The following is a 15,064-nucleotide window of genomic DNA, read 5'->3' on the forward strand; positions in this document are numbered from 1 at the left end:
AGGCTCCACATAGCTGACACCTGTCATCATCCGACATGGTCCTTCTGTGACACATGTTCTCCGTTGGGATCGAGAGCTTGGCTAGTGTCCATAGGAAGTTTCTAATTTTCCCGGGCACCTGCAACCGACCACGAAGAAGAGCAAGACCTAGCTTATTACTCATAATTTGACCCCTCCACATCATTTTCCATCCACTCCTCCCTCCTCCTTTTAGTGTCCACCATCATTCGATATGCAGATTGAACAATAAATACATAGTTTTTCTCATAGTTCCATGCCCAAAAGTCTTCCATGTTTTTGGTGCATAAAGAAATTCTCAAGATTGTATTCAAATTAGACGCCAGGGAAACTTGATGTAAAAGCTCCCTCTTCCAAGTTGCACTAGTGGCATCAATTAGTTCATGTACCTTAGTTGGAGGGTTACTTGACAGACAAGTGATCGGTCTCATCCAAGGTTGTCAGAATCGCGATTCTGTTATACGATTCTACGACTTTATGATCCAAACTAATCCCTCTGATTCTACGATTTTAGTTAATAGAATCTACGTTTTTACGATCCTGATAGTGAAGATTCCACGATTTGCGATCCTACTATCAGGGCTCCGATCCGATTCAAAATCGCGATTCTGACAACCTTGGTCTCATCATAAATATTATTTGGTAACCAAATTTGCTCCCAAATCAAAGTCGAAGCTCCATTCCCAATTTTTTTGATTAGGCCCTGGCAAAGAACATCTCTCCCTTCTAATAATGTGCTCCATACCTGAGATGGCCAACTTCCCAATTATGTCGTGAGGATACTACCAGTGGGGAAATATATAGCTTTTAGCATACAGGTACATAACGAATCTATGTTGTGTGACAAGCGCCATGACAGTTTGGCTAGTAAAGCCAAAATGAAGAGCTTGAAGTCTCGGAAACCTAGAGGAGTAAATCAAAGTACGTCTCTCATGCAGCTGCCTCCTTCCCTTAGAAAAGCCTAGAGCTCCTCCGCCTCCCGCCGATGCTGCTGCAGGTCCGCCTTGTTTCCAGTGGCCTTAGGGCCATAGCGGCGCGGTGGATCCCGGTCCTTGCTGGTGGGAGGGCTATGTTTTTAGATGTTCCTTCGAGTTTTGTTAGGGTTAATGTCCCGCTCAGGAAGACAAGCTCCCGCCTAGCTCCCGTCTCGATGGCGTGTCTAGCATCGCCGATGGGCGTGTGGAGATGTGTCTCCGGCGGATCCATCGTTGGTGGATTTGCTTGGATCTATTCGTAGTTCGTCTACATTCGTGCGTCTTCAAGTTGGATCCTTCCGATCTACACTTCATCGGTGGAGGTTGCTATTCTGCTGTGCTGGTCATATGTGGCTTTAGCACGCCGACTTTCCGAATGTCTACTACAACAAGTGTTGCCCAGCTCCGGCAAGGGAGGGGCAATGATGGCGGCACGCCTTCGGCTTGCTGCAGTGCTTGTAGTCGTCGCTAGGTGGTCTATGGATCTGGATGTTATTTTTATTATTTCTGGTGTTCGTTGTACTGCCATGATTGAAGATAAATACATTGAAAGTTTTTCTCGCCAAAAAAAATGGTTGGGTATCATGGAACTGTTGGTGTTTTTTTTAGACAAGGAACTGTTGGAGTTTTTTTTGAGGTCAGGAACTATTGAAGTTTTTTTTTTTTGAGAAAAGGAACTATTGGAGTTGCTCTAAGGATTTTGGAGTTTTTCTTGGAGTCTGCTGTGGAGAAAAGCTCCGCTGGTTTCGGCCCGCCGCGGAATCGCTGCGACATGTACGTCCGTATGGGCTGGTAGCCCAACAGAATTAGGGTTTTCATTTTCCCTGCATCGGCCCAACCCAACAACAACCGAGCCGGTTAGTGGCCCATTAAAATAACCCGTGATTGTGCTATATAATCCCTGCATCTCCACTCATTCAACCCTATCCTCTCCAGACGAGATCTGAAGCCGCCGGGCAGCAGGGCTCCCCCAAGGTAATCGTCATCTTCTTCTTACCCTTGCAAATATTTCTCCAGATGAACTATGCTGGGTGCTCCTGCTGGTGCTGTTTAGTCGTGTAGCTTGTTAGCTCATGGTCGCCAGTAGCTTCTTGACTTAGATTAGAAGCTGCTGGTGCTGCTTATTAGTCGTGTTCAGCCTCCGCTGTTGTAGATCTCAGTTGAAAGTAGTTTTTACCCATTCTTTCAAGGGCATTGGTAAATCGAGTAGCAAAAGTACGGTGGGATTTACAAGTTGTGATGCCCCATCTGTGTGTCTGGTTATCCTAGTAAAAGGTGTACCTACCAAATTTACAGATATTTTCATGTGAGCATACGAGTTTGTAGTTTTGCTGTTTATGTACCTGAGTAACTGGAGTTGGGATAGTAGCCTCATAACTAACATTTCTTATTTTGTTCTTCTTACAGTACCAGGAGAAGATGAGCTTGTAGCGTGGGCTATGGATTAAAGCTTGATACCAGCTTTCATAGATCCGGATGGTTTTGAAGTGATAGCTGGCTTGACTTTGCTTTTCTTCAAAGCATCTTGGCAGACCAAAATCCGTAATTTTTGGCACCATGTTTTCGTCTAGCAATATATTTGCAGGTTTTAGGTCTAAGTGAAGGATATCGATCTCTGTTAATATATTGTAAACCTTCACAAATTCCCTTGATTATTTCATAGTGCGCTATTTTAAAAGAAATGATTTGGCATTGGACAAACCAAGTTGTCCAACATGCATATTCATGACTTGAAAAAGTAAAAAAAAATACAGTCTGGATATTGTGTTTGACTTAGAAAGATGGAAAAGCTAAACAAAAAGTTGTGAAGGCAGATGATAAAAGTGCTATTGAATGATCAAGGAATTTGTGAGGTTTACATTATCTTCGCAAGAGTTGTATTGTTCACTTAGACCTAGACATGCAAGTATATTTCTAGGCGAAAACATAATGTTAAAAATTGCGGATTTTTGTCTCTCAAGTTGCTTGGAGGAAAATCAAAGCCAGGCTATTGCTTCAAAACAGTTTGGATCTATGTATGAAAGAAGGGACATTGATGAACTGGGTTGGATTTACTTTGACTTGCAAACTTGTTTGCATGTTATCATCAGGTATGTATATATCATAATCTATGCTTGCAATACACACTTGCAACTTGGGGAATAGGTAGAACTCATGGGGAGGATACTAGAAACACATAGTATGCACATCAGTCAATAGGCTTGACAAAACAGAAAGCACAAATAGGTCTACCAGACATCAGTTGTGCTGGTAAGCTCACTTATGGTCCATGACATGCTCCACTAACCTCTTTTTTTAGAGCCTAGTGTACATCTTTAGGTACTTCGCAAGAGAAAAAGGCTGCTTTGGCTGCAAGTGGAGTACTTGATGCTGCAGATGGTGGCTGGCGATGCACTGCTCTGGCGTAGACTGCTACACAAGGAGCACCGGCGCTCCCCCAACGAATACACCAGTTCCAATCAGGCCCTGCCTTTCACCTGCCGACTCTCTAGGCACTTAGGTGTGAGGTATGTCGGCCTGTGCAGTCCTGGAGCTGCAATCTCCCCTGGAGGTGTCTGGCAATGGCAGTGATGCTGCCCTGTTGCTCTAAGTCTTGGCGCATTGCCATTTTTTGGCTGGAGGCAAGGCCCGGTGAGGCCTAATGTCGTTGCTTGTCTGTAGTTGAGGGCACCTCCTCCACCTAGCTGTAGTCACTTGGTGAGGACGGTCGTGTGTGTGTGTGTGTGCGCGCGAGCGCGTGAGTGTCCCTCCTTTCTGGAGGTTGTACCCCTGATGTCTTCCTGTTCAATGCAAGTTCAATGCAATGAAACACAACTCTTTTGCATTTTCTTGAAAAAAAAAGCTAGTACGTTTGGAGTAAGCCTTTATAGTTTCTTGCACAAAGAGTATTGTTTTGGAGGATATTTGTTTCTGCATACTGTGTTTTCTGTTTTGTTATATCCTGCCTGCAGATTATAAAGTACAGTGGTGCAATTTATATATCATATTGTTGTTAAGGTGCAGAATTCCATTTAGCTTAGTAGTGGGTGCTACGATAGCTGAGACTGGGATTTATGCCGGGTCTGAGATATTTAATCACTAGCTGGAACAATTCCAGTTTGTGTTTTTATAACTATCTGAATTCAATTGTTCGTAAAATGTTCCACACTTGCAATATTATATACTAATTTTGTAACGACTAACCACAAGGAAAGAAGCTCAATCTCTTTTCATCTCGTTGCTTATGTGTGCGCAGGTCATAAATGATCAGCCTATGGTAAAGAATTAGTAGATGTGTACAGTTCTGCTGTTGTACTTCGCAAGCTCATGACAGTCGATGTAGTTAACAGACGAATCCCTGTCCAGGCCTTGAGATTTCCATGTTCTACACTCTTGGTTGTTACAAGGAGCAAACATGAGGATTCAGGGGAGGCAAGCCAGGAATGATGGATGGCCTAGGCAGTGAAGATTGGCCGGCCCCTCTGCTCGTACTCCATGATGGTTCCTACCATTGGGAGACAAGCCATGAAAGATGGATGATCCAAGGATTGGCTGTTCCTACTCCATGACAGTTCCTCCCGATGACTGATCGGGGTTGATGGCATTATTAGAGGAAATGTGTCTCGAGTACGACCTGCTTCCGTCTAGGAACTGATTTTTGTGGTCTTACTCTCAGTTTCCACTACAGCTCTAGTCTGGTGTATATCTCACATAGAGCCAAACTGGAGTGACCTTCCTGTGTTAGCAGTTAGCTTGTTGGATTTGTGGACGTATTGGTACAACTTACAGTGAGAAAATTTCATGCGCCTGGTGTGATCCTTCATTTTACCACCTCAATTTTCATGGGAGATCTACATTGACTATTGTTCTTTGTTTCTGTGAAAACTCTGTTCATTCCAAGCCTTTGTTTCTGTGAAAACTCTCTGTACATTGACTATTGTTCTTTGTTTCACAGTCACTCTGGAATCCAATAGCTCACAGAGTGGAAATGTTATCATTAATTCAGTCCTGTTAGGCAGTAGATAATGTAATCATATCAGTTATCGCTAGGCTTCTAGAGTGGAAGCTTCTCCCAAACGAACTAGAGACGGTGCGTGCCCTTGGAAAGATTGTGGGTCACCAAACAAGGGTAAAAATACCCGGTAACAAAGTAGGCACGCTCTTGGTTGCTGGTAGTTGCTCACTCCTGTCATGAGATTTCTACTTGGTTGATAATAAAAAGAAGAGAGCGGCCGTGTGCCTGGCTTTCTCTCTCTGAACCTCTAACTCCCATCCATGGAGATCAGCAGCGAGGAGAGGGTGGAGCTCTCCATCGTGGAGCACCTCCCCAACAATGGCGACGCCGGCGTGGAGGAGGATCATCTATGGCCTACCAAAGACGGCCCTCTTCCTATATTCCTCAAGGTGTCTATCAGCCAGTCTCCCATGTCGTTCCCTATGCTTCCACCATGTTTACTGTTTGTGGGACAGAGTCTTCATCATACACTTCTTTCAAAATTCTTATGATGAAACTATTTTGGACGTTTTCTCCCTACTAGAATGGCTAAAAGTGCTTCATCCCCTGCTAGCTAATTACCACCAGGAAGCAGTAGAAGAAACAATTTTGCTCTGCTCATGAGAATTCACCTTGTGTGTGGATGGAAAATGCAGTTTGAGAATGTGGAGTACAAGGTGAAGCTGAGTGCCAAGAACCCCCTGACGGCGGCAAAGGTGGCCTTCTCGTCCCACATGAGGGTGGATCATGCCGGCAGCAGCTGCAAGCACATCCTTAAGGGCATCGGCGGCAGCGTTGACCCCGGCGAGATCCTGGCGCTGATGGGCCCCTCCGGCAGCGGCAAGACCACCCTGCTCAAGATACTCGGGGGCAGGCTGGGCGGCGCCGTCAAGGGCCAGATCACCTACAACGACACCCCCTACAGCCCCTGCCTCAAGCGGAGGTAAAAACACACGAGAGCTGTCGAGCATCAGAGACTGAATTCTTGCGATTCCTTGTAGAACAATGGAGAAGATCGAGAGGATTGAGTGAAAAAGATTGAGAAGATGAATTGGTTGATTGATCAAACTCTGTTGTTTTTGTTCGTTGCGGAATGCAGGATGGGATTTGTGACGCAGGACGACGTGCTGTTCCCTCAGCTGACGGTGGAGGAGACGCTGGTGTTCGCGGCCTTCCTGAGGCTGCCGGCGCGCATGTCCAAGCAGCAGAAGCGCGACCGGGTGGACGCCATCATCGCGGAGCTGAACCTGGAGCGGTGCCGGCACACCAAGATCGGCGGCGCGTTCGTGCGCGGGGTGTCGGGCGGCGAGAGGAAGCGGACGAGCATCGGGTACGAGATCCTGGTGGACCCGTCGCTGCTGCTGCTGGACGAGCCCACGTCCGGGCTGGACTCCACGTCGGCCAGCAAGCTCATCGTCATCCTGCAGCGGCTGGCCAAGTCGACGCGGCGGACCATCATCACCACCATCCACCAGCCGTCCAGCCGGATGTTCCACATGTTCGACAAGCTGCTGCTCATCTCCGAGGGCCACGCCATCTACCACGGCAAGGCCAGGGACTGCATGCACCACTTCTCGTCTCTCGGGTTCACGCCGGAGATCCCCATGAACCCGGCCGAGTTCCTGCTGGACCTCGCCACGGGCAACCTCGAGGACATCAGTGTCCCGGGGCTGCTCCGGGACGGCTCGCCGGCGCCGCAGGAGTTCAGGTCCCGCGTCGTCGCGTACCTCCAGGCCAAGTACAGGGACCACGCCGGGGAGGACCAGGCGAAGCAGCCGGCGAGGAGGCCCGGGGAGCAGCTGAGGCTGGCCATCCGGATGCGCAAGGACCGGAGCATCAACTGGTTCCAGCAGTTCGTGGTGCTGTCGCGGCGCACGTTCCGGGAGCGCGCCGCCGACTACCTGGACAAGATGCGGCTGGCGCAGGCCGTGGGCGTGGCGCTCCTGCTCGGCCTCCTGTGGTGGAAGTCGCAGACCGGCAACGAGGCGCAGCTGAGGGACCAGGTGGGGCTCATCTTCTACATCTGCATCTTCTGGACGTCGTCGTCGCTCTTCGGCTCCGTCTACGTGTTCCCCTTCGAGAAGCTGTACCTGGTCAAGGAGCGCAAGGCCGACATGTACCGCCTCAGCGCCTACTACGCCAGCAGCACCCTCTGCGACGCCGTGCCGCACGTCGTCTACCCGGTCCTCTTCATGGCCATCCTCTACTTCATGGCCGACCTCCGCCGCACCGTCCCCTGCTTCTGCCTCACCCTCCTCGCCACCCTCCTCATCGTCTTCACCAGCCAGGTGCGTACGTATGTTAGTATGTACTTCTTGTTGTGCATGCCGACGGTGACATCGACGGCGAACGGCGATGAGAGTTCGGTCATCTGTGATCAGGGGACGGGGGAGCTGCTGGGGGCGGCGATCCTGAGCGTGAAGAGGGCGGGGGTGATGGCGTCGCTGGTGCTGATGCTGTTCCTGCTCACCGGAGGGTACTACGTGCAGCACATACCCAAGTTCATACGGTGGCTGAGGTACGTCTCCTTCATGCACTACGGCTTCAACCTGCTGCTCAAGGCGCAGTACCACGGCCACCTCACCTACAACTGCGGGAGCCGGACGGGGTGCCAGCGGCTGCAGTCCTCGCCGTCCTTCGACACCGTCGACCTCGACGGCGGCATGCGCGAGGTCTGGATCCTGCTCGCCATGGCCGTCGCATACCGCCTCCTCGCCTACTTCTGCCTCCTCAAGAGGATCACCCTCACGCCCTTGTGAAAAGAGAAACACCATGGGGGTTTGGCACGGCGTGTGCTTTGCTAGTTAGGTCTTCCGAATTATATCCTTTGTCACATGTAATGCATGTTTGTTAATGGGTACAGGCCTACAAGGCAAGAACTGAGAGCAATGTGCACGGGTATTCTTCTTGATTGTTTCCTTAATTTTCCTTCCTTGGAGGTAATGAGGCTTTGCTAAAAGCGGTGGCCCAAGCTATCCCAACACATACGATGATTGTATTAAAATCCCAAAGGAACGGGAAGCAATGTGTATGAGTTCCTTCTTGTTGCTTTCCTTAATATTCTTCGGTTTTGCTATTTCTCAAGTACCTTCTTTCTTCCTTCCTTCACGTCGGATCTCGCCAGAGAAGATAATCCGGCTATCTATCTTACGGGAAGCCATGACCCCTATTATCTATCTTATTAGGGGGAGCTATGGCCCCGTTATCTTATCTTTGGGGGTGCAAGGTGTGTGTGCGCGCGCGTGTGATAACCCACAAGTATAAGTGATTGTCTGTAGCCTTTTTTGATAAGTAAAAGTGTCGAATCCAACAAGAAGCTAAAGGTATAATTAATATTCTCTTAAGTTCCATCGACCATCAATACAACTCTACGCACACCAACGTTCGCTTTACCTAGAAACAAGTAATAAAATTAGAAGTATTTTGTAGGTGTAGTGAGATAAGTTTGCAAGATAATAAAGAACATGAAAATAAAAGTTGGGTGTTGTTTTAATAAAAATACAATTAAGTTAGTATAGCGAGTGTGGAAAAGTGCTAGTAGGATTTGCCGAATTGTCCCTAAGCAATTGGCTTTGTTACTAGACCAGTTGCAAATTCTTATATGGGGGAGGCCACTGCTAGCATGTCATTCCTTACTTGGAATTCTATACACTTATGATTGAAACTATTAGCAAGCGTTCGCAACTATTAAAGTTCATTCAGATAAAACCCAACCATAAACCATAGCATTAAAATATATTGCCCCCCTTCAATCCCATATGAATCAATTTCTATGGCAAGAAGAAGTTTCCGTCGCTCTTGCCCTCTAATGCATAGTCCTATCAACATACAACCAACCCTATGGTGTGATCCACGTGTGCGTATGATGAGCACCAAAGGACAACAACATAACCAGAAACAATTTAAACAAATCATATCAATTCATTAATTACCAAGAGGACAACAAAAATCTACTCAAACATCATAAGATGGCAACACGTCATTGAATAATAATATGAAGGATAAAGCACCATGTTCAAGTTGGGGGTACAACGGGTTGCGGGAGAGTGGATCACTGAATATACATGAGGGAAGGTGACGGAGGTGTTGATGAAGATGGCGGAGTTGTTGGTGTAGATTGCCGTCACACGATGGTTCCTCCAGTGGTATTCCAGCGCCACCGGGAGAGAGTCCCCTCCTTCTTCTTGCTTGGCGTCCCTTCTAGAAGGGAGGAGGGTTTCCCCTCTGGTCCTTGGACGCCATGGCTCTTGGAGGGCAGCAACCCTTCGAGGTTCGTGTTTTCTAGCCCTTCATTGTTTCTTATATTCCCGGAGACCCATAACTCCGATTGGGCTGAAATTTTAACATAATTTTTATCCAGAAATCATCTTTCTTACGACGAAAGAAGGTCCCAATCGACTTAAGGGGAGCCACGAGCCTGCCCGACACGTCCTAGGGTAGGAGGCACGCCGTTTGAGCTCGCGACTCCCTCAAGCATTGTCTTGCGTTGATTCTTTCCGAAAAATCACATATACTCCAAAAAAATCTCCGTAAAATTTTATCGTGTTTGGACTTTGTTTGATATGGATTTTCTACGAAACAAAAAACATGCAACAAATAGGAACTATCACTGGGTACTTGATCAATATATTAGTCCAAGAAAATCATATAAATTATTGCCAAAAGTATGTGAAAGGTGTAGAGTTGTGGTAAGCATGACACACTCGTTCTTCCCTACACAGATATATCAAATCAAGAGTACCCTGGTGCCGAACCAAGTAACTGTATCATACTTTTTCACGCGCTTCAGCATTTTCAACTTCATTGTCAATACATGAGCATGAGCCATTGACATAATGTGTGGAATAGAATGCAGTGGTAGAGATATATAAGGGAAGTCAAAAAATAAGAAAGTGTTGCATCAACTCGGCGGATTGATAGGCTATAGAGAGACCCATCAATTGATATCAATGCGACGAGTAGGGATTTCCATGCAACAGATGCAATAGAGCTATAAGTGTATGAAATCTCACTATGAAAACTAAGTGGGTGTGCATCCAACTTGCTTACTCATGAAGACATCGGGCATTTGAGGAAGCCCATCATCTGAACATACAAGCCAAGTTCTATAATAAAAAATTCTCACTAGTAGATGAAACGGAAAAATCATGAAGACTCTCTATATGAAGATCATAGTGCTACTTTGAAGCACAAGTGTGGTAAAAGGATAGTAAGTAGTGTGCCCCTCTCTCTTTTCTCTCATTTTTTCTCTTTTCTCTTTTTCTTGGGCTCTTTTTGTCCTCTTTTTTCAATTTTTATATCCTCACAGGTAGGGGTAACACTCTAGAATGCATCACACTTTTATTTATTTACTACTCGATATTACAACTTAATAATTGAAACAATATGATAATATGAATGCCTCTGGCAGTTGATGACCCACAAGTACAGGGGATCAATCGTATGTTGGGAAATGTAGTAGAAAACAAAAAAAATCACACCTATGATCACCAAGATCAATGTGAAGATGCATAAGGGTCGGGATCAACAATCGTTACCAACTCCAGAGTGCAGCGGAAGAAGAAGAGTTGGTGTAGATCATGCTCGAAGTCCCTCGAATGATGATGAAGATCCCGTGAACTGCCCTCTAACGATCCCTCGAACAGAAGACCGAAAGCACGGCCTCCCTACTTGGTTGCAAGTGTACATTCTTCATGATCCGGCAGCGCTTCGCCATCCAGAGCTAATCTTTGCCGGATAATTAGATGGAGGAGATTAGAACCACACTTGGCTATTAATTATGAGGATTAGAGGCGGCTAGGGCTAGCTCTAATTAGTCTAGGACCAACTAGAAGTAGAACTAGATCAATTAGAAGAGGCACCCAAAAACTTGTGTTCTACAATTGGGCACCAAACCGTCACTATATACAAGTTAGGGGGAGAGGGAGGGCTGCCACCAAGGAGGGAAACCCTCCTTGGGGCGCCCAACTAAGGGGAGGAGGAGTAGGACTCCTCCCCTACTCCTATTCGCCCCCATAAGGAAAGGGGGGGGGGGCTTCCCACTTGGGCCCTTCACTACAAAAAAAAGACACATCCGTGACATTTTGGGCCGAATGATTTTTTTTCTGTCATACATATGACACTTCTATGACGATAATTGTGGCAAAACCCGGTATCATCATAGATGTGGTGGGCTCCTACTTCTATGACAAAAAATCATGACAGAAAATGGGCTTTTCGTCTTGGGCGGGCCGGAGACGCAGCTGCATGACATTTTTGGGCCGTCCATGACGGAAAAAACCATGGTAGAAGCGAGGGCGAGGAAAATTTCGGGGAGTTCCCGGTTACAGTGGGAGGTCGGGGGCCGAGCGATGCATGTTTCTCTCGTACACGTACGCGCGTGTGTGCGAGACGTTGGCTCTAACTAAACCCGAGCGAGGCGTTGGGCTCTAACTGAACCCGAGCGATTGCACTGCAGGCTACATGTTACTGAACCCGAGCAATCGATCGATGGCTGTTAACTGAACCCGATCGAGCGATTCCTTCGCTACTGCTGCTAACTGAAGCCGATCGATTGAATGAACAGTGAGTGTTGTGGGGGGGGGGGGGTTGGATGAATAGTGAGTGGTGGCGTTGCCTCTGGATGAATAGGACCCCATGGTGTGGAGGTCTAGATGAACAGTAGACAGTGGAGGGGTGCCCGTGGAGGGGTGGTTGAACAAGACCCCGTGGTGTGGAGGGCTGGATGAACAGTAGATGGTGGAGGGGTGGTTGAACAGTAGCCCGTGGAGTAGCGCGCGGTGGAGGCTGGATGAACAGGAGCCCGTGGAGGCTGGAGGAGGTCGATGGTAGCCCGTGGAGGCTGGAGGAGGTCAACGGTGGAGATGAACAATATCCCGTGGAGTCCCGTTTTGCGGTACGCCACACCCCTCCCGATGAACAGGACCCCCGTTTCGACCGTAGGAGGTCCGTTTCGTCCGTTTTGCGGTACGCCAGACCCCTCCCGATCAATAGGACCCCCGTTTCGACCGTAGGAGACCCGTTTCCTCCGTTTTGCGGTACGCCACACCCCTCCCGATCAACAGGAGCCCCGTTTCGACCGTAGGAGATCCGTTTCCTCCGTTCTGCGGTATGCCAGGCCTCGTTTCCATCGCCTGTTCCGTCCAAGCCCTCTCGATGAACACGACCACGCATTCCGTTCCGACCCAGCCGGTTGGCTCCCACGCGTTCCGTTGCCTCCAATGAACATGACGCATTCCGTTGCCTCCCGATGAACACGAGCATTCCGTTGCCTCCCCATGAACACGACGCATTCCGTTGCCTCCCCATGGACACGACCACGACGCTATTTCTTCGTTCCGACCCAGCCATGTACACGAGCCCTCGCCGTACGTATGCGCGAGTAGGCGTTCGAGACCCCGCCCGTATGTACACATACGTGGCCGTATTTTCTTTCTTGCACCTTGGCCGCTGTACGTATGTGTACATGCTACGTGCGCGCCTCTACTACGACACGTGCGCGCCTCTACATCCACCAGTATATATGTACGCACACGTTCGCGATTAGAATGGCAACGTTACGTACGCTTCGACCAGGTGGGTCCCGACTGTCAGGCACTTCCTTGCGTGCGAAGATGTAGCTGGTGGGTCCCAGCAGTCAGGGGGGCGAATCGTTTTTTGCCCAAACGCACTTCCTTGCGTGCGAAGATGTAGCTGGTGGGTCCCAGCAGTCAGGGGAAACATTTTTTCGTGAAATACAGTGGCCCGTCTGGTGGGTCCCAGCTGTCAGGTGGAGGAATCATTATTTTCCGCGTAATAAGGAGGCACTTCCTTGCTGCGGCCATGGACCCAGCTGTCAGCCTCTCCACGTACAGTCCATGTCCGATGGAAGTCGTTCCTTGACCACGTTGATCACGCCGCGCCGAGAGCACCAGGGTGGTGGACGATGGTGAGGCCTAGGAAGGGGACGACACGGAGCCGGGGAAGAAGCGGCAGTGGAAGCCCGCGCAAGAGGAGTACGATGGTTCACTGGTTCGGCTGCGGTGTGATGCTGCCATCGCAGCAGGGCCTGGCCACCGGTGGGAATAGTAGGGGGCGGTGAGGCCTCCGCGGGAGCACATCCGGCCACGGGAGGCAGGAGCATGCGGCACAACCGGTGCTGCTTTGGGCGGCTCGAGCAAGAAGACCAGAGGTTGAAGAAGCACTACGGCCATTGGATGGACATCGTACGGTCACCGGAGCTAGAATCGTTTATATTGACTAAATTGATAAAGCCCTCCGTCCCCGTCAACTTAGTAGGCCCACAGGTCAGCCTCCCACCAAGGTGAGTCCCAGCTAGCAGGGGGTATTCATTTTTTGTGCGTAATAAGGAGGCACTTCCGGTGGGTCCGAGCTGAAAGCAGGGGGACGTTTTTTTCGCAAAATACGGTGGCCCGTCAGGTGGGTCCCAGTAGTCAAGGGCAAACATTTTTTCGCGAAATACTGGTGGGCGTCCGGTGGGTCCCTGGTGTCAGGTGGAGGAATAATTATTTTCCGCGTAATAAGGAGGCACTTCCTTGCGGCTGCCGTGGACCCAGCTGTCAGCCTCTCCACGTACAGTATTCTTCTGATGGAATTCGGTTGTTGACCACATTGACCACGCCGCGTCGAGAGCACCAGGCGGTGGACGACAATGAGGCCTAGGAAGGGGATGATGCGGAGCCGGGGAAGACGCGGCAGTGGATGCCCACGCGGAGAGGAGTACGAGGGTTCATTGGTTCGGCTGCACTGCCGTCGCCGCAGAATAACATGGGGTGTGGGTGAGTGGAGTGGAGGGTTGGCCAGGCCAGTGGTGGGAGTAGTATGGGGGCGGTGAGGCCTTCGCGACAGCACAACCGGCCACGGGAGGCAGGAGTAGGCGGCACGATCGGCGCTGCTTTGGGCGGCTGGAGCAAGAAGACCAGAGGTTGAAGAAGCACTACGGCCGTTGCATGGACATCGTACGGTCAGTCGAGCTAGAATCGTGCATATTGACTAAGTTGACAAAGCCCTTCGTCCCCGTCAACTTAGTAGGCCCACTATACTGGGTCCCAGCTAGCAGGGGGAATATTCATTTTTTTGTGCGTAATAAGGAGGCACTTCATTGCGTGCGAAGATATAGCTGGTGGGTCCGAGCTGTTAGTGGTGGTAACATTTTTTTCGTGAAATACAAAGGCCCTTTCGATGGGTCCCAGATGTCAAGTGGAGGAATCATTATTTTGCGCGTAATAAGGAGGCATTTCCTTGCATGTGGCCGTGGACCTAGCTGTCAGCCTCTCCATGTATAGTCCACTTTAGATGCATGTCGGTCGTTGACCACGTTGACCACGCCACGCCGAGAGCACCAGGGCGGTGGACGATGGCGAGGCCTAGGAAGGGAACGACACGGAGGCAGGGAAGACTTGGCAATTGTTTTTGTTTCCCACGCGGAGGGGAGTACGACTGTACGAGGGTTTACTGGTTCGTCTGCCGTCGCCGGAGAATAACAGCAGGTGTGGGTGAGTAGAGGGATGGCTAGGCCAGCGATGGGAGTACGGTGGGGCGGTGAGGCCTGCGCGGCAGCATAGCCGGCCGCGGGGAGGAGGGAGCAGGCAGTCCCGCCGACACTTGTTTGAGAGGCTGGAGCAGGAAGAGCAGAGATTGAAGAAGCACAACGACTGTTGGATGGACATCCAACAGTATACAGGCCATCTGTGGAAAGCCTCAAATCTGTGGAAAACAACATACAACCCATCTGCCATTATTTTAAATAATTTACAGCTAATTTGCTAATTATTATGGGTTTTTTGGAGTCCATATTCTTTTTGTTAGCGTTACATCCCATATTGTGGCCACGGTTAAAAAATTATACGAAATTTTGCATATGTCGGTGCATTCTGAACTATTTTTAATCCCGAAATTTCAGACTGATTTTAAAAATAAATGTATATCAATATAAAATCCAATAAATTGTCCACGCATAAAAATCAATGCAATTTAAGATCTCAAAATGAAAAAAAAAGATATTTGAAACTAATTGCCGGTTTGATGTGTTTTAAAAATGTATAGCCCATTTGTCATTACTGATAGACCATTTTCTCGGCCAGCCGAATGAAGCTCTCCT

The 15,064-nt window shown here is 49.0% G+C and overlaps 1 protein-coding gene and 1 long non-coding RNA gene across 2 annotated transcripts; both read left to right on the plus strand.

The window, feature by feature from the left end:
• Positions 1–1,973: 1,973 nt before the first annotated feature.
• Positions 1,974–3,852, plus strand: LOC123148212 (uncharacterized). Its single transcript, XR_006473686.1, has 2 exons — positions 1,974–3,082; positions 3,292–3,852. It is a non-coding gene; the product is annotated as an uncharacterized lncRNA (long non-coding RNA).
• Positions 3,853–5,192: 1,340 nt separating this feature from the next.
• Positions 5,193–8,023, plus strand: LOC123148211 (ABC transporter G family member 26). Its single transcript, XM_044567585.1, has 4 exons — positions 5,193–5,375; positions 5,622–5,908; positions 6,065–7,253; positions 7,347–8,023. Exons 1-4 carry the CDS (start codon positions 5,247–5,249, stop codon positions 7,722–7,724), a joined length of 1,983 nt encoding a protein of 660 aa, XP_044423520.1. The 5' UTR covers positions 5,193–5,246; the 3' UTR covers positions 7,725–8,023.
• Positions 8,024–15,064: the final 7,041 nt, after the last annotated feature.

This window comes from Triticum aestivum, chromosome 7A, assembly GCF_018294505.1.
Source record: "Triticum aestivum cultivar Chinese Spring chromosome 7A, IWGSC CS RefSeq v2.1, whole genome shotgun sequence".
Classification (NCBI taxonomy): Eukaryota; Viridiplantae; Streptophyta; class Magnoliopsida; order Poales; family Poaceae; genus Triticum; species Triticum aestivum.

Coding starts and splice junctions, on each gene's coding strand:
- LOC123148211 (XM_044567585.1), top strand. CDS start 5,247: ATGGAGATCAGCAGCGAGGAGAGGGTGGAGCTCTCCATCGTGGAGCAC. Junction 5,376..5,621: donor CTCTTCCTATATTCCTCAAG/GTGTCTATCAGC, acceptor TGGAAAATGCAG/TTTGAGAATGTGGAGTACAA. Junction 5,909..6,064: donor AGCCCCTGCCTCAAGCGGAG/GTAAAAACACAC, acceptor TGCGGAATGCAG/GATGGGATTTGTGACGCAGG.